Source organism: Ammodytes marinus, assembly GCF_949987685.1.
Source record: "Ammodytes marinus genome assembly, chromosome: 5".
Classification (NCBI taxonomy): Eukaryota; Metazoa; Chordata; class Actinopteri; order Uranoscopiformes; family Ammodytidae; genus Ammodytes; species Ammodytes marinus.
In genome coordinates, this window is record NC_137234.1 from 26308490 (window position 1) to 26334915 (window position 26426).

The 26426-nt window shown below is 42.5% G+C and overlaps 1 protein-coding gene across 1 annotated transcript; it reads left to right on the forward strand.

Moving 5' to 3' along the window:
• The first annotated feature begins 419 nt into the window (after positions 1–419).
• On the forward strand, positions 420–21834 carry slc7a5 (solute carrier family 7 member 5). The gene is made up of 10 exons (XM_080027322.1): positions 420–1219; positions 3591–3716; positions 12078–12183; positions 13331–13375; positions 13511–13634; positions 14482–14585; positions 14761–14857; positions 15287–15436; positions 19468–19645; positions 20005–21834. The coding sequence occupies exons 1-10, from the start codon at positions 625–627 to the stop codon at positions 20058–20060; spliced, it is 1581 nt and encodes a 526-aa protein (XP_079883448.1). The 5' UTR covers positions 420–624; the 3' UTR covers positions 20061–21834.
• Positions 21835–26426: the final 4592 nt, after the last annotated feature.

The window sequence follows — 26426 nt, forward strand, 5'->3', positions numbered from 1 at the left end:
TCCTGTGCTGTATTGGTAAATGGTAAATGGTAAATGGACTTGACTTATAGCGCCTTCTAGCCGATTTTCTCAGCCCCAAAGCGCTTTACATATCTTACCACATCCACCCATTCATACACACACTCATACACCGATTCACTTATTAGTATTTCTCTGTTATTTTATATAGAAAGTATGCCATGTAGAGCAGACTAGGGTCCATCATGTGGGGCTATCATGTCCTGCCCCTCAAACGCAGATCAGATGAGAGGTGTAAGCCAGGGTGATGAGCTGCACTTGAGGCGAGCAGTACCGACCTCCGCCGCTAAAGGGCAGGAGAGGCCAAAATGATGCGGGCATCAGGGAAGAGAACACGGAGGCTGGCCTTGACGGAGGAGGGACACCACGCCAATTTCCATAGCTTCTTTGAACACGGATAGAGTAGAGTACGCGAACGCACGTTGCTCTGACTCAAACCAACAGACACACAGCCGACTCCTCGTGGCTGAGCCCCGGCCGGCATCACACCACACACTGGACCGACAGAGCAAGGGAGAACAGATCGGCAGTTAAAGGAGAGTCGGCTTAGCGGGAAGCTTTGTGTCCCCGATTGAGGAAAAAGAAAAAGGTAAAGAAAGAGCAGCTATGTCGGGGTTGAAGAAAAGGAACTCAAATTCCTCGGCGGACAGGGAGGAGGACAAGCAAGTGACGGAGAGGATGCTGTCCCCGGGGAGCGGCGTGGACAAGGGGGACATTAGCCAGGGTGGAGCAGCGATAATCGACACCAAGAGCCCCGGAAACCCCGCCGGAGGAGAGGGAGAGCAAGAAGGGGTCGCCCTAAAGAGGACCATCACCCTGGTGAACGGTGTGGGCATCATCGTGGGGACCATCATAGGCTCGGGCATCTTCGTCACCCCCACGGGCGTGGTGAGGGAGGTGGGCTCGGTGGGTCTCTCCCTGATAGTGTGGACAGTGTGCGGGGTGTTCTCCACGGTGGGAGCCCTCTGCTACGCGGAGCTGGGGACCACGATCTCCAAGTCCGGCGGGGACTATGCTTACATCCTGGAGGTGTACGGCTCCCTGCCAGCTTTCCTCAAACTGTGGATCGAGTTGCTCATCATCCGGCCGTCCTCCCAGTACATCGTCGCCTACGTGTTCGCCACATACCTCCTCAAACCCATTTTCCCCGACTGCCCGGTGCCGGAGAACGGGGCCAAGGTCGTGGCCTGCCTCTGCATCCGTAAGTGTGTGAGCCAAGTGCCGAGCCATGCTTCCCGGGATGATGCAACTTCAGGCAGTGTTGTATTGTGTGTTGTTGGTGACTGTTGCCTGCAGTAGTAGCCTAATTCACACCCATTTACTTAGCCTACACTTTCGCCCTTTATTTGTGTCAGCCTGGTAAAACGTAGGCACACCTGTGTGTCTGTGGGGGGGGGGGTAAAACACACGCTTGACATGAGCAACCACACCCCACTCGTGCGCACATGTATAAAAACCCTCAACCACTGTGGTGAAATGCCTCGATTTTACTACGAGCTCAGAAAAGGCGCTCGTCAGTTTTACTACGCCTATCTAACTTTTAATTAGGGCTACAACACTTGTTAAAAACAGTTAGGCTAGTCGAAATTTAATTCAGTTAGGTATTCTCATGTAGGTATAGGCTACTCCAATTTAATATTTAGTCAATTTGTTTATTTTTTAATAGCCGCCTTTTGTATTAGGCCTATTAAAACCTATTATTACTTTGTTTAACTGTCAGTTAGCCTAGCCTACAGTAAAAGAAGCAACTAGCCTACTTTAAAACTAGCCTATAAGCTAATGTGACAATTTTTCGGATTTGACACAATATGGCCACAGTGCTCTGAATATAAAATTAAAGTTATAGGCCTAACATATTTGCAGGCCTATTAGAAAACATATGCATTAGGGTTTGAGATAGGCCTATTTAGGCCTACAAATAAGAAAAAAATGAATAATTAACTATGTCCGGCATGTTTAAGAGGATATTATAATGCCAAACGTGTATGAGAATTGCACTAAATAAATGTGGTGAACAAACAAATAGGCCTACCATAACTTCACACACCTGAGCTATAGGCTAATGCTTTATTCTGGGTCCTTTCAGTGTTTTTTAACCTGTAGACATCAGCCTCACGGTCTATATAGGCCTAGCTAACTGGTTAATCTGAGTGTGTTTCTCAAATACATTGTCTGCTTTGTGCCTTGTTTTGTGTGGAGTCGCAACAAGATTAGGTCTGGATTATTAATCTGCTTTAGCCTGTTAGCACCAGTCTCTGGTTGGAAGTGTTTTCTTTGAACGCCACACACAACAAGTAGCCTTAACTCCTTTTACCACACAATTCATCTCTATGTGAATACACAACTAGGCCTACACATAACACTTCATGTACATATTAATGTGTGTGTGTGTGGGGTGCCAGGTAGTAAACCTAGTACCTAATCTTCAGATTGACTGAAGGCTAAAGCCTCACTGAGACCACATGATAAAGCCATGGGTCGAGAGGCTCGGTTATCTGTTTGTGTGTGTGTGTGTGTGTTATTCACTTGGATTGCTCGCTATGTGTGTGTGTGTGTGTGTGTGTGTGAGTTGGTGCATGCCTTTGGTGTAGGCAGCAGAGTGGTCAGGGTCACTGGGGCTGAGAGCCAAATCTCCACACACACACACACACACACACACACACACACACACACACACACACATACACATGACATCCATAGGTCTATTTTGGTGCCAGTTACTGTTCCATTTGACCTATTTTTTGTGGGAATAAGTCTGTACATACAGTACATGTACACACACATATGCCTAATTGGGCATTTGTGTGCGTGTGTGTGTGTGTGTGTGTGTGTGTGTGTGTATCCCTTGACTGTACTCAGGCGCTCACTCTCTTTGTCTTGGTCTCTTTTGCACAGAGCCTCATTGTGCTCAGTCTCGTCTCTCTGTTGTTGCCCCGACCTGATTTAGGAGCTTTGAAGGGACCTGCTGCTTTAGTTAATCACTTCTAATAGCGTCCAGGGATAGGGGCCGCTTGAGGAACCATAGCTACTGTGTGTGTGTGTGTGTGTGTGTGTGCGCGCTAAGGGTGTTTACCAGCGGTGTACTTATGTGTGGGTAAAATAAAGAGGGGGTATGGTGGAGAGAGAGATGTTATCCGCCCAAGAATTTGTTTGCCATCTCTGTGAATTCTTCTCCGGCTCCCAGCGGACTTTTGAGAACCACAAGTACACACACACACACAGACACACACACACACACACACACACACACACACACACACACACACACACACACACACACACACACACACACACACACACACACACACACACACACACACAGCCCAATTACCAAATGATTACAGGGGGTTCAGGGAACATACATGGTTGGTTATAATCTATTTAACCTCAAAAACAGTTAGTTCTTCGTTTGCCCATGATGTGATAATCATTTGTGGAACAGTATTGAGCAGACCGAGCAAAGAGGATGTGGTTGGTTGTAGGTGCGGTGCAAAGATGACAGAAACCAGGGAGTTGTTTCACAATGATGCCCCCACTTACAGCCTCTCTACTTCTTTGCCTTTTCTCTGCAGTCTTGTTGACCTTCATCAACTGCTACAGTGTGAAGGCGGCCACCAAAGTGCAGGACTTCTTTGCGGCGGCCAAACTCCTGGCGCTTGGACTCATCATCGTCATCGGCTTCATCAAGATCGGCCAAGGTACCTCGCACAAACACCCATGCACACATTTTGCAAGGCTCCTGTTAAAAAAGAGAAGTTAGGGATATTTTTTTAAAATATACGTGTTAAATCACTCTGTATTCATACAGCAATCACTTAAACAGTATGTGCAGTTCATAACACAGGTCTCCCAGTTATTCAGCTTTGCAGTAATTGCCAGATAAAATGTTGAGTATCCCGCTCGTTTTTATCCTATCAGGAGACAGAGCGCTATAAAGAGGCGGGTCTCTGTGCCCGTGAACCATTGACTCACTGCTCTCCATCGCGGCACTATCTGATGAAGACGGCTGTGTGTTCATGTGGTGGAGTGGAGACGTAGGGACGAGGGAGGGGACTGCTAACTGCAGTCACTGACAGGAAGTTAGCTAAAAGGACCATATCTCTTACTTTTCCTTTAAGCAACTCCTCAAACATAAATGTCTTAAAGGGCAAGGCAATGCAAGGCAGTTTTATTTATATTGCACATTTCAGACACAGGGCCATTCAAGGTGCTTCACAGGGTAGAATACACATAAAAAATAAAATAAAAAATAAAAACATGGATAGAAATGCAACATTTAAATAAAAGAAATTAAACATTTGAACAAAAAATATAAATGACAGGTTAAAAGGGAAACAGGAAAGTTTTCAGACCCGATTTAAAAGAGCTGAGAGTTGCAGCAGACCTCAGACTGAAAGCTGCCTCTCCCTGTCTAGTCCTAGTTCTGCAGACTTTTAGTAGGCCTGTCCCAGACAACTTGAGGGCTCTGCTAGGTTCATAACAGATCAGCAGATCAGTAATGTATTGGCAACAAGTATAGTGTTTGTGTGTGTGTTGTATGTGACCAACACTCACTACTGACTCAACAGCACTATTCTACACATCTTGAAATGTTAAAAGTCACAGAGAGAATAAAAACTATCGCTACGTGGCAGCAGAATCCTATCGTGATGACATGAATTTAATATGACATCATTCTACAAATATTAGATGTCCAATTTAATTATATCATAAATGAACAATTCAAAACTATTAACTTTTGATTACATTTTACACATGAGTTTAGTTTTATACAATACATAACAATAGAACAGTGTTCATTGTTTTGCAATTTCCTATGTAATTTTGCACTTAGGCTGTAGGCTGATATATCAAAAAAATATCCCACATTGCTCAGTTCTACTGGTGTGGCACCTAGATACTGTATGATTTATTTTATTGCAGTTTGATTTTTGTAAACTAGCAATGTAATTAATTACTAAATCAAAATGCTATCATACAATCAGCAAGCCCAGTCTGTGCTGTGTTTTGTTTAAATCAAATTACTTGAAAATATACACACACACACACACACACACACACAAGTTAAATTATACCAAAGAAATGGCTCATACATTTGCTTATTACTGTTACTGTATTTAACCAGAAAACGCTTTATTTTCATTTTGAGCCATTACCACTGTAGTGGTAAAGTGTTCAACATGTTCAGAGTATGCATCACCGTCAACAGCAGTTGTAACACACACACATGAGAAAGCATTAATCCTAGTGAAATACTGATTGTTCATTAAGTGCATTTTTATGTATTAATTCAGACATGAATTCATGATGATTCATGTACCATTAATACGTTAATAAGAGTTACCAAAACATCTATTTCTCCCTAACAGAAACATTCTGTTTTTTGGGTTTGCAGTGTATTTCAGTAGAGTCGATTAAACCATGACGACAATAATCTCATATGCAAAAGACAAACTTTTTTTTTACTGAGGAGATTCCATGTTATCTTGAAGGCTGTGATGTCACTATCTCCTCTGTTTGAAAAACCCGTCACTCCACATTTGTGTCGCGACGCTTCTGACACTAATCAGATCCCCAGCGTTGTTATTCCACTCTGTCCAAAGTTAATCTCAACACAGCCTGTTTTCTTAGTTCCAATGCCAGCAGTGAGTCTGTGGAGTAGCTGGCATTGATTCAGGCCGGAGCTTCATTAAAGCCACAGGATGTGACAAGACAATGGCTTTCAAAGTAAAATACCATCATTGGGAAGTCTACTAATTAGCTTCAGGACATCTGAGTCAAACATACAGGTTGCGTTCCGAATCGCATACTTTCTACTATATAGTATGTAGAAAAAAGATTTAGGATGTCCCGATTCTTGTGGCCAGATTTAGGATGGTTAGAAGTACCCGGATGTCCTACTTCATGCGGCCAAGATTGTTAGTGTTGAAAACTGCATCCTATTTGGGCGATTCTGACCCACAATCCAGTGCGCACGTGAAGTGATATCACATCGACGAAGCCTCCATATGAAAACAAACGGGGATGCGCCGGATATAAAACCAAGAGGCAAGATCAAGGCGCAATGTTATGATGAAATAAGAGAGTAAAGTATGTCCCAATAGTATGCATACTGCATCCTAACTAGATTCTTTTTATCGTCGGATGTAGTATGTAGAATAGAAAAAAGAAAGAGTATGCGATTCGGAATGCAACCACAGCCTTCTGTTTGAACAAGCTAGAACTTGTGTACCCATTCACTAAAAATGCAATTGGGCCATTGAAGGTTTATTGTAGAAGGTTATGTTACAAAGGAAGTGAGTTCAAGGCATGAAGCTCTGCCCCCAGGAAGCTGGCAGTGCCACTCTCAATCTAGACCGAGATTGATGGATGGAAATTAAACTACGTTTTGCAGTTCTATATTTTGAGGGTTGTACCAGGTAACAGTAAGCTTATATCCCCCTACTGCCTGTGTGTGTCTGCTGCCAAGCCCTGCAGCACGGCTACGACTGCTTCTCTTCCTGTCTGCAGTGAAGCTAAGCTGATGCACTCCTCCGATAGGGCTGCTGCAGGCCAAGAGAAAAGCGTGGTACATAAGATGAGCAGTAGATTTTTCTAAATCACAAGGGAAACTTACTGAACCGGAAGTCAACAAGTATGAGTGTTGAATGTGAATAAGTCTTGAGTGAGACGCAGGCCCATGTCGTGCATGACTGAACACAAAGGAAACAGTTTTCTAGAATAGTTTAAAGGTAAGTGGAGCTCACACACAGACGGTGAGGTGAGTGTGGGGTTGTCAGCTTTCTCCAGCTGTGTGTTTACTCTGACTGAAGCACTGTCTTCCCCTTATGACCCCTTAACCCTTTTCCCTCACACCTGACATTAACCCTAGCCAAGCTCTAAGGTTCAGCTTAGAAACCGTTCTCACTTTACCTCAAATAGTAACACCAAACCTACAGTTTAGAGCTTAAAGCTATGGTGTGTAACTTCTGTTTCCCCCAGGAGGACAACTGAGTTATTACATCGACACTGTCAGCGCATCTACAGTACTGTGTAAAAGGTTTAGGCAGGTCTGAAAAATGCTGTAAACTAAGAATCCTTTAAAAAATTAAGGTTTTAATAGTTTATTTTCATAAATGAACAAAATGCAGTGAATGAACAGAAGTGAAAAGTTAAATCCAGAAGTGCCGTCAGCTCAGAACTTGCAGAAACCAGTGGGAAAACGACAAACCCGTCTGTTTGTGCGGGAGGTCACAGGTCTCAGATCAGCTGACTGGCGGGCACACAGGACCTCAACACTGGCTTTAATTGTTCAAAAGTGGACCAAAAAGAAATGGGGGTAAGAGGGGAGGAGGTCAGGACGAGGGAGGCTGGAGAGAGGGAAAGTGAGGGATGAAATAGAGAGAGAGGTTTGCATTAGGCAGAAAGATAGAAAAGGAGAGAGTGTGGATGAGGGGGAGGGAATCAGTATGTGTTTTTCTGGAAGCTGGTTTTCGCTGGCAGAGACCAGTAGCAGAGGGTCAGATACAATAGATACAACCCCAGCAGGCCGATGCAGTTACCGTGTCCACCATTCTTTCATTCTTTGAGGAATCCTAATCCACATAAACTGACTGCAAACCCTGCCCGAGTAATAGCTGTTTAGGGTCTTTAGCTGGAACATAACGACTCATTCTGCTCATTTGTAATTGTAGTCCTTTTACTAAGTGCTATATATCCAAACATCCCATTTTGTCTGATCTCACATGATCTAGATTTAGGTTAAGGCTGGGTGCGTGGCTGTGATTACGGTACATGAACAAACTCGCCTGACAGGATTTCTTCAGTGCAATCCCACCTGTTGCTCCAGGGAAGTGGAGGTTTTGGCCCATTTTTATTGGCCTCGATTAGAGAATACCTTTTATTGTTTTAAACAGACCTTAGACATCCCTGTTTAGAAAAAGAAAACAAGAAAGACAGAGAGAGAAAGATATTGCACGTGTATGTTTAAAGTTTCTCCCAGACAGTCATGGTTGGGAATGGTTGGGAATTTGATCAGTGGGGTCACAATACAGACATTAATAGAGAAGAGCGGCAACTCAAAGGTGGAGTCAGCCATTTTGGAGAATGCTTGTTGTCAAAAGACAAAAAATAAACGCTTTTGTCAAAATCATCGAATATCTCCTCATGATCCACTCAATTTACAACTTCTTTTTTGACACCAAGCATTCTCCAGAATCGCTGAGTCCACCTTTTTAATAGTGGTATCATAGAAGGAATCTTGTATGAGTTATATGTGTGTGTGTGTTCTGTGGAGCTCTGGGGCTCATGAGGTCATAGTCTCAGATTAAAAACTAGTGTAATCAGATTATCTTGGTAGTAAACCCCCTTGTTTCTGACGCTTACCCACACTGCCCTGCTTGGAGCTGAAACTCTCTGTGACTGATCTCTTGTTGACCGACAACATACACTTTAGTTCCATTTTGTCACAGACGGTCCACGTGTGAGGCAGTGGTGTCCTTCTCACCATCTAAAGGTGCGAACACACTGCACTCGACGCCAACGGCGGTTGACGAGAGAAACGCAAGTGGCTCGCCGCTTGATCATATTGGGCCATATATACCTGATGCACCGTTTCTGACATCAGACCCGTCACACTGACGGTACAACAACAACAACAACAACATGGTCCAGCTGTGCCAAAAGACAGATGTAGGCTACACTGTGTAACCAGCGGCAGTCATGTCACAAATAGCATTAAAACAGCGTGAAGACGCACCCTGCTCGCAAATACACACGCATTAACAGCAATTCAGCAACACACTAAACACATTAACAACAGCATTGTGTGTGCCCAGCGGCAAAAAATAAAGGCAAACATCAGCCTACCTGAAAGTGAAAGTGCGCTGCGCCTGGCGGAGGACAACACCGGTGCTTTGCTGTACTATATTGGAAATCCACACGGACACTGTCGTCAAGTTTGGGTTCATATTACCCTCCGTAACAGCACACAGCTGGGTGAGTTTCACTATGCCAAAGTACAACCAACAGCTAAACAGATGCAAAAGACACATATTCACAGAACGTATCAGGAAGCCCAATGTCCTCACTCTCCCCACACTTACCTCGTCTTGCAGACCACCGAGCAATCTCAACGCTGATTGGCTATGGCGGCGCGCCTACGCTGAAAAGTTCAATATTTTCAACTTCTGCGTTCGCTGCGCTGCAAATGACGCGCGCCTGGCAGAAGAAGCGCATCAGATGAAGCGCGTCAAATGAAGCGCGTCTACGTACCGCGCGAAACGGACGACTCTTGACGCCAATTCGCGTGTCAACGCGCTTGTTCATTGACTTGTGTCGGAGTGCAGTGTGTTCGCACCTTTAGTCTGTAACTGTGTGACGCTAAACGTTTTATTTGTGAGGGGAAAAACTTTAAAAAAACAACATATAGCTATGGTTTCACGTACAGATATTTACTAATGTGGTGATAGGATCCTGGTTGACTTCTTGAAGTGGTTTTCTGCCAGGACAGCTATCCCTGGCGTGTTCATGAATAAAAGTGTGTGTGTGTGTTTGTTCAATGGGAGGGTTCCAAAAAAAAACTCCTTAGTAAATAGTCCAAAGCATTGAGAACTCCATTCATCTGAGTCTTTAAGAGTAGAGCTAATCCGTGTTATGAATGTGCCTTAAACGGATTCTCCTTAAATAGAATGTAAACTGAATGTAAAGGGAGCAACTGAATAGCCTGGTGAACTTAATCTACATAAAGCCTACCTATACTGATTGGGTTAAACATGCAGAGTAGTAATATGTCATTCTAGCTCCTCTGCTTCTTTCTTGCAGAAAGTAGGGAATCAGGTCAATAGGTAAGCCTTTAAACTGCCTTGTAATCACTCTCGTGTCTGTGGGTGCGTATCAAGCTGGCCACAACCTAATAGGCCGGACTTAGCATACATACTGTATATATATTTTTGTTTAACTATTTCTTTAAGATATGCTTTGTAGAAAAGCAGGGTTTGCACTAAATCAGTGAAGCCCAGAGTAAATACACAAATTCAACCTTTTTAATGCAACAGAATCCACTCAAAGCAGCAAAACTTTCTAGTCCCCATTATTAAACCTAGAGGTAACAACTAAGATCTTTTTTCATTCAGTCTTTGTTGGCATGTTTGCAACTTTGTGTGTATTGTAAGTGGTGCATGCATATTTAATTTGGTGTGTGCGTGTGTGTGTGTCACTTACTTGCACTGCCTGGCACTGGTATCATGTGACCAGGTGTTTCCTTATAGCCGCATAGTGGGAAGTAAAGCGTGGGTAGGGGGGAGGGGTTACACTGTGAAGTGCACAGTTTAATTGGGGAGTTGACAAAGGGATGGATTGCAAGAGAAGATATGTGGTTTTTGTCTCCCACAAATTCTACTCATGTGACAGAATAAAGGCTGGTCAGGACAGGGTTGAAGAAAACAACAAACAGGAGGAGACAGGGTGGATTCAGGCTTTACCGCTGTAAAAGGTTAGGAACAAATCAGATGCTCTACTGAGCTGTCAGTTTGGAGCAGGCGGTCCTGGGCAATGTGTGTACCTGTGTGTGTGTTTGTGTGTAAATAAATGGGTTGCCAAAAAGCCGGGAGGTGTATGATAGTAACATAAGATCTAGTGTGTGCATGGAGTTCCCAGCTTGTTTTAAAAAATCATTCCATTACAGATAAAAAAATGTTTTAAATGTGTTTCAGTCAAGTAGATTACACAACTGTCTACATGTGCAAACTGTCTCTCCTTCATCACAGACATGTTAAAACTGTTGTTAATACAAGACCATAAGAGGTGCATGGCTGTACGCCAAATGTTTCTCGTCTGTACTAAACTCAGCTCAACTTTATTTAGATAGCCATCACACTGGATTCTGTTTGCTAAGCTTTTTGTTATTTTAGTTGAGATTGTGTTTATGTTAGATGTACTTATACCTTAGTCAGGGCCATTTAAGATTACGATAGGCCCGAAATAATTCCGACTTCTACTATCGTGTGTATATTTATAATATCCATAGACTTTTTTTGGACTGTTGGTAAGACAAAACAAAATATAGCAATCCTCCATCACTTTGGACATGGAAACTGGGGTGGAATTTTTTTTATTATTTCCTCACATTCTAGTGACCAAATGACCAATTAATCTGCAGATGAATTGATCATTAAAGTGACCATCCTTTAATTTGATTATGCCATGTAAAACCCAGTTGATGTGGATTTGTTTAGGACAATACTGATTGACACCCATCTAGCCTCTGAAGAATTTAAATTTTTTACATTGATGAAGACTCTGCAATTGCATTGGCACAGCTGGTCCGGCTGGTAAGTAGAGCAGCACTGACTAGGTGGGACAACAGGTCTTCTTGGGATGCTGTGGTGGTCACACGTTGGTTAAGAGGACAGAGTGTAAGGCAGTTAGCCACACAGTCATGCACAGTGGCTTAGGGCTAAACCTCCCAGTACCAACACTGCTCCGGGCGGTTGGTTTAGCAACCGTCTCTGTGTCTGAGAATGTGGGCGCATGTTGTGGGGAGGAATGTGGCACAGACCCCCTCAAACCAGCAGCAGGTCAGAAAAGAGGGGCTGTCACCAAAATGTTGTTAAGTTTAAGTAAAATAGTATTTCTCTCCCATCCCTATAACTGCTGTTGCCCTGCCCTTGAGCAAGGCAGTCAACCACCTGTGTCTCTCTCTTCTTCTAGCCCGTTGTGTGCGTGTCTGCTGCGTGATCCGTCCCTGCCTCAGGCGGGTTCCACAGAGCCTGGGCACACAGACTGGCTGACTTATTGACCGTCTCAGCCTGTCTTAACTCCATTACATTCTGCAGGCCTTCACTGATCCAGCATACTGAGACAGATTTAAACTCAATGCCCCCCCGCCCCTCACCCCCTCCAAAGGCCTTTTTATAGTGTGTGTTTGTGTGTGTCAGACAAATCCAGATCGTTTTATTTACTGCAGTGCTAAATATGCCTACAGAGCAACAATGCAGACATACGGATTTGGGCTTTTTGTTGTTGTTGTTGTTGTTGTTGTTGTTGTCTTGACCCACTTCTTCCTCCTTGTTCTTAACCAGGTAAGACAGACGGTCTTCTCCCAGAGAATTCCTTCAGTGGGTCCAAATATGACTTTGGCAGCGTCGGCCTGGCGCTCTACAGCGGCCTGTTTGCCTACGGTGGCTGGTGAGTTGACCACCAATTTATCCATTAAAATGACATAAAAAAAAATTATAATAATAATTTATGAAATCTATGTGATTTTATGAAATTGGTGTGACTTCTAAGTTGTACATTATGGTCATTTATTTTCTTTGTTCAGTTTTTTTTTGCGTCTGGTAATGGAGAATTTAACATCCCTTACCAGAAAATTTCAATTCCTTTTACATTTCAACTGGTTATCTAATTTGTAAGTGACCCCACAAGGTGGAACAATGGCAATGAACGTGAGGAACCACAGATCGTAACATAATTCGATCAATCAATATCGATATAATCTTTAGGATAAGATTCCACTAAATGTCACTTTAACAATAATGTTTAATTATCGACTAGCCTTCTTCATAGTATTATTTCCCTCCTTAAAGGTGAAGTAAGCAATTTATTTATGTTAATATAAGTGTTAAATTACTCTTTATTCATACAGTGATCACTTATATAGTGTGCACATTTCATGAAGCCGATTTCTCAGTCACTCGCTCTGCATGTAATCGGCAAATAAACTTTTCGGGGATACCACTACTGATAACCAATCAGAAGAGAGAACGCTACAAACCGGCACCCGTCTCAGTGCAGGTGCACGTGCAGAGCGACAGATGGGTGAATGTATATGCGCCTACAATGGCGGAGTAGGTAAAAATCCTTCCCAGTGTCTGTTTTGATGGTTTTTATCATGTTTTATCACACTTATGGATTTGAGATGATGCTAGATAACTCACTGCTTGAAGACCGCAGTGAATTAATGTGGTGACGTGGGGACGAGGGAGGGGACTGCTAACTGCAGTCACAGACAGGAAGTTAGCTAAACTGACCATTCCGCTTACTGAACCTTTAACATGTAGGTCAATTGTGAAACTACCCCTCCGAGGATGAATAATGTCTTCCTTGGTCTTTACATTGTAAAAAACAAAATGCTTCTTTTATCTACAAATAGGAGATGTGTTTTATGTGAAAGTTGCTCACGCCTAAAGCTTTTAATGCTTTTGAGAAAACACATTTTTTCTGTCATTTCTAGTTTAATACAGAGCAGTCTTTTGTACAATTAGCCGTATAATATCTGTTTTGATCTCCATAACGGTACTGTGTCTCTGATAGTTGCCTCCTCTGCTCTCAGGAACTACTTGAATTTTGTTACTGAGGAGATGATCGAGCCTTACAAGTGAGTATTAATGAATGACTCGTATCATTCTATGATGAAACACAGACTTTTTCTTCCCACAGTAGTAATTGACAGCCATGTGGTTGTTTCTCTCTGAGTTGTAACTTGAGAATGCTTTTGCTTGGTCTAACCCAGAAACCTTCCTCGAGCCATCATCATCTCGCTGCCCATAGTGACCGTAGTGTACGTCCTGACCAACCTGGCATACTTCACCACGCTCTCTCCTGAGCAGATGCTCGGCTCCGAGGCTGTGGCTGTGGTGAGTACACACTATATACTATCTATGGTACACACACAGCTGATTTTCCTTGTATGAAGGGTGAAGGATACATATAATATATTTGACCATTCACTAACACTTTAAAGGTGCCCTGTCTTGCTTTGGGTGTGTCAAGAGAAGTTACCATTTTATGATATATATTTTAATACCTGAATTAGCACACTTACTTCACCGGAAAATTGGATCCCTAGAACACTTGTTTTGAAGTTAAAAAGCTACGTGAAAAGTTACTGTTGCCTCAAAATGATTTTGTTCTGATATATCCATGCAGAGTTAATATGTTTTGTGAACTGACTGCAGGCTCTGCACATGTAAACAAACCCCCGAACCCTGAAACTGCATAGTGCACCTTTTTAAGTTGAGGAACTAAAGCCAACTCTGACCAATAGCAAGCCTTCTTAAAGGTGCAACCCTCTGAGGAAACAGTGAGATAAAAATGTCAGAACACAGGAAGCTATCGTGGATTCTTACACCATCCACTTATATTAGACCCCAGTGAGTCGGAGTACAAACTGCTCCACAGGAGAGGCGTCAAAGAATTAGGCTGTACAGGGGCGCCCTTAGCTCAGTTGGTAGGGCGTCCCCCCCATGGGCCTCGGCCAGCAGTGGACCCGTGTTTGATTCCAGCCCGCAGTCGTTCTCTGCATGTCACTCCCCTCTCTGCCCCATTTCAACTCTGTCTCTACACTATCAAATAAAGCATAAAAATGCCCAAAAAATATCTTAAAAAAAATAAAATAAAAATTAGGCTGTACCACTTTCTGCTGTGAACGGACCTCCTCATGACCACTTCATGCTGAACGTCTGTGTGTTCATGTTCCTCTAGGACTTTGGGAATGCCCACCTGGGTCCCATGGCATGGATCATCCCGGTGTTTGTAGGTCTGTCCTGCTTTGGATCAGTCAACGGCTCACTGTTCACATCATCCAGGTAATGGACACACTGGCACACACACACACACACACACACACACACACACACACATAGGCTCTCACTCGCACACGCGCACAGGCTCACACACACACACACACACACACACACACACACACACACACCAATACCAATCTTGTCATACTCAGTATCCATGCTTTTCCTTCCCTCTCAGGTTATTCTTCTGTGGTTCCCGGGAGGGTCACCTGCCCAGCCTGCTGTCCATGATCCACCCCACCCTGCTCACCCCACTACCCTCACTCATATTCACTGTACGTATGCTTTGTTTTCTAATTCACTGTACACTAAAACACATATATCTTACACTATGACTTAAAGATATAATCTGACGCATTAACACCTAATGTATTGTCTTTTAAGTTCCCATCTATCAAATAGTGAGTTAAAACAATGGTGATCCAGTGCGCACTTCCGGTGTGTGCGCACTGGATTGTGGGTCAGAATCGCCCCAAATAGCATGCTGATTTCAACACTTGAAAATCTCGGCCGGACGTAATAGATATCCGGGTTATTTTCAAGCATACTTAATCTGACCACAATCATTGGGACATCCTAAATCTTTTTTTTCTACCATACTAAATAGCGTAAAACGTATGGGTATTGGATTGCAGGGTGAGACAGAGCTTAGGATGCATGATGTGTTGTTGGCCCTAATCAGCCCTTCTCTCTCTCACTCACAGTGCCTGATGACGCTGCTCTACGCCTTCTCCAACGACATCTTCTCCGTCATCAACTTCTTCAGCTTCTTCAACTGGCTGTGCATCGCCATGGCCATCATTGGGATGATGTGGCTCCGCTACAAGAAGCCAGAGCTAGAGAGACCCATCAAGGTAAGACACACGCTCGACCACGCAATGGGCCATCCACAACATCGTTAGCCTCATAGCATAATCGCCTAAATCATATTTACTCTACTCTGCTTTTACTCTACATCTTCTCTATTCTACATCTACTCTACTCTGCATCTACTTTTCGTTAGCCTAGTAGCATAATTGCCTAAGTCATATTTTAAAGGTTATAGAGTAGGGTAAAGTAGATGTAGAGTAGAGTAGATGTAGAATAGAGTAGATGTAGAGTAAAAGTAGAGTAGAGTAAATATGATTTAGGCAATTATGCTATGAGGCTAACGACATAAGAAAAGAAAAACATTAAAACAAACGTATGTCTACATGGATAACAGGCGCACACACACACACACACACACACACACACACACACACACACACACACACACACACACACAGGCAGTTGGAGAGGAGCAAACATGATGGTCTCACTTGGTCATTGTCACCATCGACTCCCACTCTAGTTAGCCTTGGCAGAGGGAAATGTTTCATCTTTGTCTCATGTGGCCAACAGAGATCCATTCAGCTCAGATGAATAGAGGCTGATGGCAGATTAAGGAATAGAAGAGAAGCTGGATGCTTGTCAGCTGGTGTCCTGTGTGTGTGTGTGTGTGTGTGTGTGTGTGTGTGTGTGTGTGTGTGTGTGTGTGTGTGTGTGTGTGTGTGTGTGTGTGTGTGTGTGTGTGTGTGTGTGTGTGTGTGTGTGTGTGTGTGTGTGTGTGTGTGTGTGTGTGTGTGTGTGTGTGTGTGTGTGTGTGTGTGTGTGTGTGTGTGTGTGTGTGTGTGTGTGTGTGTGTGTGTGTGTGTGTGTGTGTGTGTGTGTGTGTACAAGAGGAAGAGCTCCATGTCAGGTCCTCCTGACTAGATCCGTAGCTGTAGGACTCCCCTAAACACACAGAAGACCATTGTGCCACTTTGTCTGCATTTGAGTGTGTGAGCTTTCACGTGTGATGCTGTGTGTGTGTGTGGTTGCCTTGACTTTACTCGTCTGCCCACTGGTACGATGCTGTGTGTTGTTGAGTGGCTGAGTCTCAGAAAATACAATAACACAGTAAGAACAAATTGACAGACAATGGCAAACAACCTATAAAGTAAGCAGACAATAAAACACAGCGTACCATTATAGTAAAGTGCACACAACAGTAGATTAGAGCAGGACAAACACACCTACAATAAAAGCACATACACTCACCGGCAACTTTATTAGGTAGACTTGTTCAATTGCTGATTAAAAACTGATCTTCCAATCAAATGGAAGCAACTCAATGCATTTAGATGTGGTCAAGACAACGTACTGAAGTTCAAACCGAGCATCAGAATGGGGAAGAAATGGGGTTTAAGTGACTTTGAACGTGGCATGGTTGATGGTGCATGGCAGGATGGATCCATGCTTTCATGTTGTTTATGCCAAATTCTGGCCCTACCATCTGACCTTCGCAAATGAAATCGAAACTCATCAGACCAGGCAAGATTTTTCCAATCTTCTATTGTCCAATATTGGTGATGCTGTGAGAATTGTAGCCTCACTTTCCTGTTTTTAGCTGACAATACCCGGTGGGGTCTTCTGCTGCTGTAGCCCATCTGCTTCAAGGTTGGTCGTGTTTTGCGTTCAGAGATGGTATTCTGCATACCTTGGTTGTAACGAGTGGTTATTTGAGTTACTGTTACCTTTCTATCACCTCGAACCAGTATGCCCATCCTCCTCTGACCTCTGACTTCAACAAGGCATTTTTTGTCCACACAAATGCCGCTCTCTGAATATTTTTTCTTTTTCAGGCCATTCTCTGTAAACATTGCCATGTTCAAAGTCACTTAAACCCCCTTTCTTCCCCATTCTGATGCTCAGTTTTAACTTCAATAAGTTGTCCTGTCCCGGTCTACATGCCTAAATGCATTGAGTTGCTGTTATGTGGTTGGCTGATTAGTTATATGTGTTAACAAGAAATGTAACTGCTGTACCCAATAAAGTGGCCAGTGAGTGTATACAGCAGCATAAAGCACAAACATGCAGCACTAACATATAAATTTACATGACAGGAGCACAAGAATTGCGTGTGTTTGTGTGTGTGCGTGCATGGGCGCGTGTGTGTGTGCTTCTGGTGGGACAGTGGTGGCACTGTCTCTGTGCTGACCTCCATCTCTCTCTTTCCCTCTCCCACACTGTTTCTTTCTTCTGTCTTTCTTTGTCTGTCACATTCCCTGTGCTCAGCAGGTTGTTAGCGGAGCGGCCAGACAATCACACTATTACATTGGGCTAATATGTCCCTTTGGTGAAGAGATACTGTACATGAAGAACTCACTAGACAGTCCACAGGAGCCAAAATGATGTGGTCGCCTGAACACTCATTCGTTATTGTCTGGGCCATTAGCCTGCTGCTATAACGGCCCGTTCTTCTTCTTTTCTTTGTATTTTTGTATTCCTGGCTGCAGGGATTTTGCTCCCATCCAGACACAAGAGCATTTGTGAGCTCACGATCTGGGGCAATCAGGCCTGGCTTACCAGTCAGGAAAATTCATTTCTACGTGGACCTGACTTTGAACACTGTCTAAAACCATAAAAGAACTGCCCCCAGAGCAGAAGTACAATCCTATATGGACACAGTATTTAGCAGCTTAAGAACCAGATATTCCCATCAGGAGTGGATGGTGACAATAAACAGAGAGTTAATATGGAGACACTACAGTCATTTATCAGGTGGCCAGGCACACGTATCCAGTTCAATGCTAATGTGGCTCCTTTGCTGTGCTGAAGGCTTTTGTCCAGGTCAAAGTAAAGGTTCCCCCAGTACATCCACTTTGACATGTCTACACCGGCTTCCCATTCAATTCAAAGCCACATGAATTTAAAGCTGCTTAGCTTTGAACCCGTCTTTCATTGGACCTTAAGATCTGTGGACACATTTAAAAAAACAGCACCAGAGCTGCCTGCTATACGATAGGCCTTTTTTTTTAGTTTTGATTGTCTTTTGTGTCTTTTTCTTCTTTCGAAAGTTGCTAAACAAACTTACATTTCTTATTTGCATCCCAAATAGCTTTTTTTTTAAAGATTATATTTGGGGTTTTTCAAGCTTTATTTGATAGAACAGAGTTGAAATGGGGAGACAGAGAGAGAGGGGTGATGACTTGCAGTAAAGGTCCACGGGTCGGATTTGAACCCGCAACCACTGCAATGAGTCCTGAGCCAATATGGTACGCGCTCTATCCACTACGCCACCGGAGCACCCCCAAATAGCTTTTTAAAGAGATACTTGACTTGAACGTTGTTGTGTCTGGGTGGGGTCTGAGATCCCACTATAGATCAAACCTGTGTCCAGCATAGGACACCATAAGGACCTGTTTTACTATAGGGGAGACTCATTCATTCAGAAGGAAATAAGATGTACAGTGTGGATATAGAGAGTAATGAACAGCCATGTGGGTCAAACGATACCTATCATTGCGAAGTAGCTGTTAAAGGTGAATACGCATAGCTTCCATACTGAGAGTAAAAGGGAGAGGATTGATTTACATTCTAAGATCTGTCTCTCAAGTAGGACGCCACAGCCACGAGACAGTTAGCTTAGCGTAGCATAGAGGCTTGAAACAAGATAGCAAAATCCATCCCCTAGCACCTTTTAAACTCACCAAAAAACACATCTCTAGTTTGATTAAGTTAGGTCTAATGTAGGCTAAACACTTTTGTTCACCTTGTCTGTCTTTATGAACTGTTTCACTCAATAAAGAATAAAATAAAAAATAACTTCCATGCCGTTTGAAAAGACGCAATGCATTGTGGGCCGGTTGAGTAGGGAAAGTAGAATCCTATCAATCCATACACAAAATCTTCCAGGAAGTTAGTACTCATCCGGGCATTTTCTCGCCTACACAAACTCGCATACACAACCGTCACATACTCAAATTGATGTCAAAATGAGTATGGGTAGGACGTTAGTAGGGCTTTTTCGAACACAGCCTGTGATGGAGCTTATTTCCCAAAATGGCTAAATGTAAAGACCCTCCTCTGTGCTTGTGTACAGGTGAACATTATGCTGCCTGTGTGCTTCGTGCTGGCCTGTCTCTTCCTCATCATCGTGTCCTTCTGGAAGACCCCCAAGGAGTGTGCCATCGGCTTTGGCATCATCGCCACCGGAGTGCCCGTCTACCTGTTCGGTGTGGTGTGGAAGAGTAAACCCAAGTGGCTGCTGCAAGGAATCTGTGAGTACAACACCTGCTGTCAGCTGGTGTCCAAGCTCTGTGTGTGTGTGTGTGTGTGTGTGTGTGTGTGTGTGTGTGTGTGTGTGTGTGTGTGTGTGTGTGTGTGTGTGTGTGTGTGTGTGTGTGTGTGTGTGTGTGTGTGTGTGTGTGTGTGTGTGTGTGTGTGTCTGTGTGTGTCTGTGTGTGTCTGTGTGTGTGTGTCTGTGTGTGTGTGTGTGTGTGTGTGAAACCTCTGGCATGTGGCCAAATCAAAACAATACAAAGTGGTGCTGAACTGTGTGTGTGTGTTGCTTCTTCACTTGACCTAGATTGAAATTTTTTTTTTAATTGTAATTGTCTTGTGTGTGTGTTTGTTGCAGCGTCCAGCACAGCCATGTGTCAGAAAGTGATGGAGGTGGTGCCACAGGTGTCCTAAAGAGAGACTCATCCTTCACCAACAGTGAACCTCTGGACCAGGACATGACAGCATGACGAAGCTTGACCTCTGTTGATTCCTTTTACCCCACTCTCTCTCACACACACATACACACACTCTCTCTCTCTCTCTCTCTTTCTCTCTCTTTCTCTCTCTCTGTCATTGTCTCTCTTTCTCAAACATACACACCCACACACACACACACACACACACACACACACACACACACACACACACACACACACACACACACACACACACCCTGTCTGCAGGGAGCTGATAAGGACCTGATGAAGACAGAAACATGCAGGCGTTTGAGACTACTGTGTCTTCGCTACCTTCAACTATTTTCTTTTTGTTTTTAATGTTGCTGACATTTTTGGTGTATGGATTATTTGTAGTCACTAACTGTCCTTTGTAGGCCGTCACGAGCTGTCATTGTTATTTTTCACGATGCATTTCAATGAAACGTTTTTTCTTCTTTATATTTACAGTTGTTTTTGTAAGATATCCTCGCTCGTCAGATCCTAGAAAGTTGTGCCTTATGTGGCAAGTGAAGGCGTGAACTGACCTGAAAACAGTTGCGAACACAGCGCTTTCCAGTCAAGTTGCTTTTTTTTAAAAGTGAGCTAATAGTCTTGTGATGCCTGTGTTGTTGCTTTGTGAGCCTGTATAGTTTTTAAAGTCAGTGACTGAAGCTACTGTAGGAGGTGAGTGAAGTTGAATGGAGATCCTTGTGTGCTTGAGATGTGTCTGTTTTCTCAGTTTTTAATGTAGTCACTCTTGACCAATGGGTGTCGTCACATGCAGGCTGCCATGTTTTACTTTCAGTAGACCCGGCCGCAGTACGTCAAAGTTGCATTTCATCCACAACTCTTTATGTGGTCAAATTGACATGCATATTACCGCACAGGGTTTTTATTGTGACTCAATAAAAAAGTGGGTCAAAAGGATGTGATATTCTGCTGTAGATTTTTTTTTTTTAGGGTCAGCTAATTGTCACTTTGGAGGATCGATATTTGGGCGTGCTGAGCCTGGGTCACCATTAACAACTCCACCATGAGAGAGCTAAAGAGACGATGCTTCACACTGTATACAGCCATGTTTTTTAGTGTGGTGGATGTGTGTGTGTCGTGAGCGTGGGCATGAGTTCATATTTTGTGAGTGTGCGCGTTTGTCTGTTTATCCCTTACATTCTTTTTTTTTTTAAATTCTGTTACACTGTATTGTAGTGTGTGTGTGTGTGTGTGTGTGTGTGTGTGTGTGTGTGTTTGGGAGCCTTAATGTTGGGTGGATTAGGAAGGGGTGAAAGGTCAAAGAGGTTACTATAAGCAGACAGACAACCATATGCTTGAACTGTGAGATTTATTTTTATTTTTAAGGGGCGTGGGGGGGTGGGGGGGGGGGTGTTGAAGTACAGAAGGAGCAAGCTTTCAGATCACAGTCTGAACTGCTTGATTTAATTTCCATGTTTTTTTTTTACTTTCTCACATTAAAAGTCGTGACAAACGTTAGTGCTGTATTATTAACGTCAAGCCTCCTCCTGGCAGTGGACCAAAAGTACACGTTAGCGTGGCAGCGTAGTTTCCATGTGGACAGATGGATGCAGGAGGGGTTAATGTGTATGTTTTTAGAGGTAGAACCTATTCTAACACTCCAGCCATGGCACAGAGCCCATGGTAGACTAACCATGAATAGAACTGTAGGAAAAGTTTATTTATTTATTTTTTAGGAAAGTTTGTTTGTTTATTGTTACTAGTCCCTCTAATTTGTTTACAGGGCATTTTGTGGAAAGTGCTTTACAAATAAATCATGAGTTTTTTTTCCACTCTTGTGTTGTGTATGATTGAAGTGTTTTTGTCTCTAATATACCAAATATAATCACAACTGTATAGCAGCCAATAATAATTGTAATAACTGCCAATAACGTAATCATTTTCCAGTTTCCAATGTAATATAAGCAGAACATTTGGTCACACGCCAATAACATACACAATATTTAATGTTGGACAGATTTTAAGAAGATTCTTTAAAACATGTAATAACTTAAGCCAATAATGTAATACTAAAGTTATATCTCTTTATTTAAGCATTTATTGGCCTATCATGGGGCAGTACATTTTTGTTATTTAAAAAAAACATTGTTCGGGGCTACGAAGATCAGGGGCCTTTAGCCATTAAAAGACAATTCCCGGAGCTTTCTTTCAGATTTCTGGAAATTCTGTGTCTCCAAATAATTCCAGAAAATACAAAGTAGCTCACATAGGACACAGTTGATTTAGCCTTAGTTCTATTCTCAAGGTGCACCAGATTGATGAATTTTACTTTTAAATTCCCCTTGACCCCCATTGAAGGTCTACATTCTCCAGAATTCCTGTTACAAACACTGTGTGTGTGAATGGTTATTAAAAGTGATTAGAACTGGGGTTGTGTTTCTGTACAAATAAGCTTAAAATGATTTGGTCATTCATCAATAGAAACATTGTGTTATCTGGCTCAGAGAGGGAGCAGTCACTCATACCTCAGGCCCAGGGCTTAATGGCAGGTTAAGGCAGGCCTGTACACAGGAACAAAGGAAACAGACGGATAAAGATGAGCCAACTGCTGGTGCACGTTGACATCAAGCTCTCACTCGGACACACAAATCTCACATGCACTATAAAACACGAGCGAGGGCTCTTAAAGCGACAGGCACCCATAACAAGTCAAAGCCTTTTATACATAGTAATAAGATTGAACACTGTACCAAAAGCTTACTCTGGAAACGCTGACTCTCAGGTTCTCCAGGATTCATCAAAGCCTTGCTGGCAGTGGGACATTCCTGCATCCCACTTCTGTTCCCACTTGTGGGTTCAGACTGAATGGATGTAGAATACCAAAGCCTCTGCTTCACTTTGTACTCCGAACTCTGAACTGTGCAGATGTGGTCACTCTCTAACCCCATACATGGCCCAGTAGCAACCGGTAGGAACAGCCTGCTGACTTGCAAACTCTGCTTGTTTCGATGCCATTGTGAGTTTTGTGGCACAATGCGACCATTTGAATAACCCAGTAAGGGTAAACGGAAGGGCCAGCCCATGGCAACTTGTGTACTTCTTATAGAGGGTTAAAAGTGCCGGGTGATGTCTTAAAGAGGTTGGTCCAAGTAAACTCTCAGTTTAGTTTCAGATCAAACAAGCAGACTTACAATTGCTGTGAGGTAATTTCTTGTCTAAGTAGACTGCACTACAATAAGCCGTTCTCAAAATGTGATGACAGCATGAGAACACAACAACAACATTGAACCACCACGCAGTTTTCTTTCTTCTTATTATCTGTGAAAATAAAGACGAAAAACAAACCGTGTTTCACTTATAATATCAAATCAAATATAGAACAAATTCGCCCAATACAACTCCACATTTGGAATAATTTATAAAGCCAATAACCAGGCTGTTTCAATTAGATTTGATATGGCTGTTTGTGTTCGAATAATGACAGAAGCTATACGCTGGCCTTCAAGGACAAGAAGCACCACTGCATTAAGTCTTTCCACGATATCAAGTCATGAGGTAAATATATTATTTAGTTATTTATTGTATAGTACCTATTCTTCATCTCCCAACAGGTGCATTTCCTCAGGACGCCCACTTTATATAAAATCGCAAATGGCCGATAAGTTTGTCCATTCTGTGCTACTGTTGAAACATAGCACTGCAACATGGCGGCCTCCGTTGAGGCTTCCCCACTCATGTAGATATAGGCTACAGCAATAATAGTTATAGTAGTAGACCACAATAGGCTCATTCTAAGGTAACAATAAATAATAATAAACAACAACTTTTATTTTCAAGCAGTTATACACTACTTAAAACATACTGTACTTATTAATATTATATTATATTTCTACCAATCATGATCAAAAAAAAAGCCAAACAATTCTACACACACTGCACCTTTAAGGAATACATGCTATTTCAACTGATGAACGTACTGTATGTGAACGTGAATCGTCCCACCTCTACAAAGCATTGAGAAAGATGCCTACACATACACCACAGCCATATAGACTGTTTAAGGTAATAGCAGTATAGTGGAGGTTGCTGCAGTTCGCTGCAACATTTCTCAAAGAGGCCTCGGACAGGGAACCAGGCATGTGTGAGAGCAGATCATGAGACTTATGGAATCCTTTATTGTGTGTAACTCTTGTTTAACCCTGTTTTGAGGTATAGGGGGGGTACATAATCCTAAAATAAATTGCTTGCAATATAAGGCCCAAAATCATTTCAGAATTTACAGAATTGTATTATATTTCTCTTACTACACTTGTACTAATGTTTGTCACAATACAGTCTTGTAGTGTGTAGAGGGTTTGACCTCAATTAAATGTATCTTTAGATGAACTTTGAGTTTCTGTATATACATAATAGGCCTGCTGTTTCACTGCCCTGCCCCTTTGAGCCTTTAAGGTGTGGTGCTGCTCTATGGGAATCAAAATCAAATGGCTATGATGAGTCAACAAACTGCATCGCACTAACTAATTCCTGACACCTCTTTCATACTCTCATAACTACATTCCTAACTGAGGAATACGCCCCATGCTTTCCTAGTTTAACAGATCACCTATGAGATGAATGAGCTGACCACGCTTGATCCAAACCGATCCAAACAAGATGACTGGATGTGAACTAGACATCAGACATGTTTTTGACATGTTGCACACTGTTGCCTGATAGTGCTGGTGCATGAATGAAAGTGTTTTAAGATTGCCTAAGCTGCAAAACATAAACCAAGTGCTTCATTGGAAACAGAATTGATTTCTTGAGTGTAAACAGAAAATGATGTTATTGATGACTTACTACTGACACAGTTAAAGCTAAGGAGTAAGTTGAAACCTACACATGTATAAAAATATACAGTGTATCAATCGTAGTGTTCAGATGAAAAGTTTGCAATTTATTGTTTATAATATGATATGTTAATATTCTTGGACAAATCATGGACAATAAAACTCAAGTACAAGTTAGCCCATTAATTATGACATAATCCAAAAAACATATAAAAATATAACATTTAAACAACCAGTAACCAAAATTATGAAAAGTACATATAGTATATTTAGAAATAAAAGAATTCCCGTGATGTCTAAAGGCCGTTGGTGCCTTGGGCAATGATATTTTGTAAAAGGGTAAAACGGTAAAAAGTTTCCGTAGCATGAGAATGTCACGTTCTCGAAAAACTATGAACATAGAAAGAACAGCAAGCAGTGTCACGTATTCTATTAAGAAGGATTTCTTCCTCAGGGTCAGTTGCATATTTATGAATGAGATGATAAGCTCCGACTACATACGCTCCAAGACTTAATCAAATACAAACTACCACTGAATGGGCGACATTGTCTCTACTATAACTCATAATGGCTACTATGCCAAAAGCCATTCATCTGGATATTATCATCCCAGTAGGCCTGTCTTCCAGTGAAATGCACACACACGCAGGCACACACACACACACACACACACACACACACACACACACACACACACACACACACACACACACACACACACACACACACACACACTTTCGATAGAGAGAAGAGACAAAACTTCAAGTGAAAAATCCAATAATCCAACACGGTCCAACAGATGTATTAAACTTCAAGTGTATGAGGGCGAAACAACCAATATTAATTGAACACGTTGTATTGGCCAATACAAATGGAATGACAAATGGATTTTCCTCTCACAGTAGCCTTTACCTTCTGAGATCAGAACTAAAGAAACAAAACCAAACTCATTTAAAGACTGGCTGCTGCCTTTAAAGCACATCTCTGTAAAAGTTCAGCACCTGTGTGTGAAGTGTGTAAACAGTGTGTCATTCCTCAGAGTCCAGAGCATGGGACACACGTGAACCCACAACAGCCATGTTGCCGGGAGCTCTCATGTAACATAGCAACAAGCATGCTAACTTATTGAGGGGGCTGTTTTACTTAGAAATATAATGTTTTTTTACAAAGATAAACTTTTCAAAACCATTTATCTGAAAACTATTTCCTCCCATGGCCCATTAGCCTGATATGGAGAAACAACATGCCATATTAAAATAAATAGAAAAGAGTTATCTCATGGACCAAGTGATACATTGATTAACTTGTGGTTCTATTTACAGTAATGGAGTCAGATATTTTAATGAAGTACAAGAAGCAATACCAGTCCTGAACAGAAAATAAGTATTAGCATCCAAATATACTCAGAGTACCAAAAGTCAAATGAATCAGTGTGCAGAATGGCATTATATAATGGTACATTCTATATTACAATACTGGATTATAACTGGGCACACCTCAATGTGTAATGACTTTGATGGTGCAGCTTTTAATTGTAA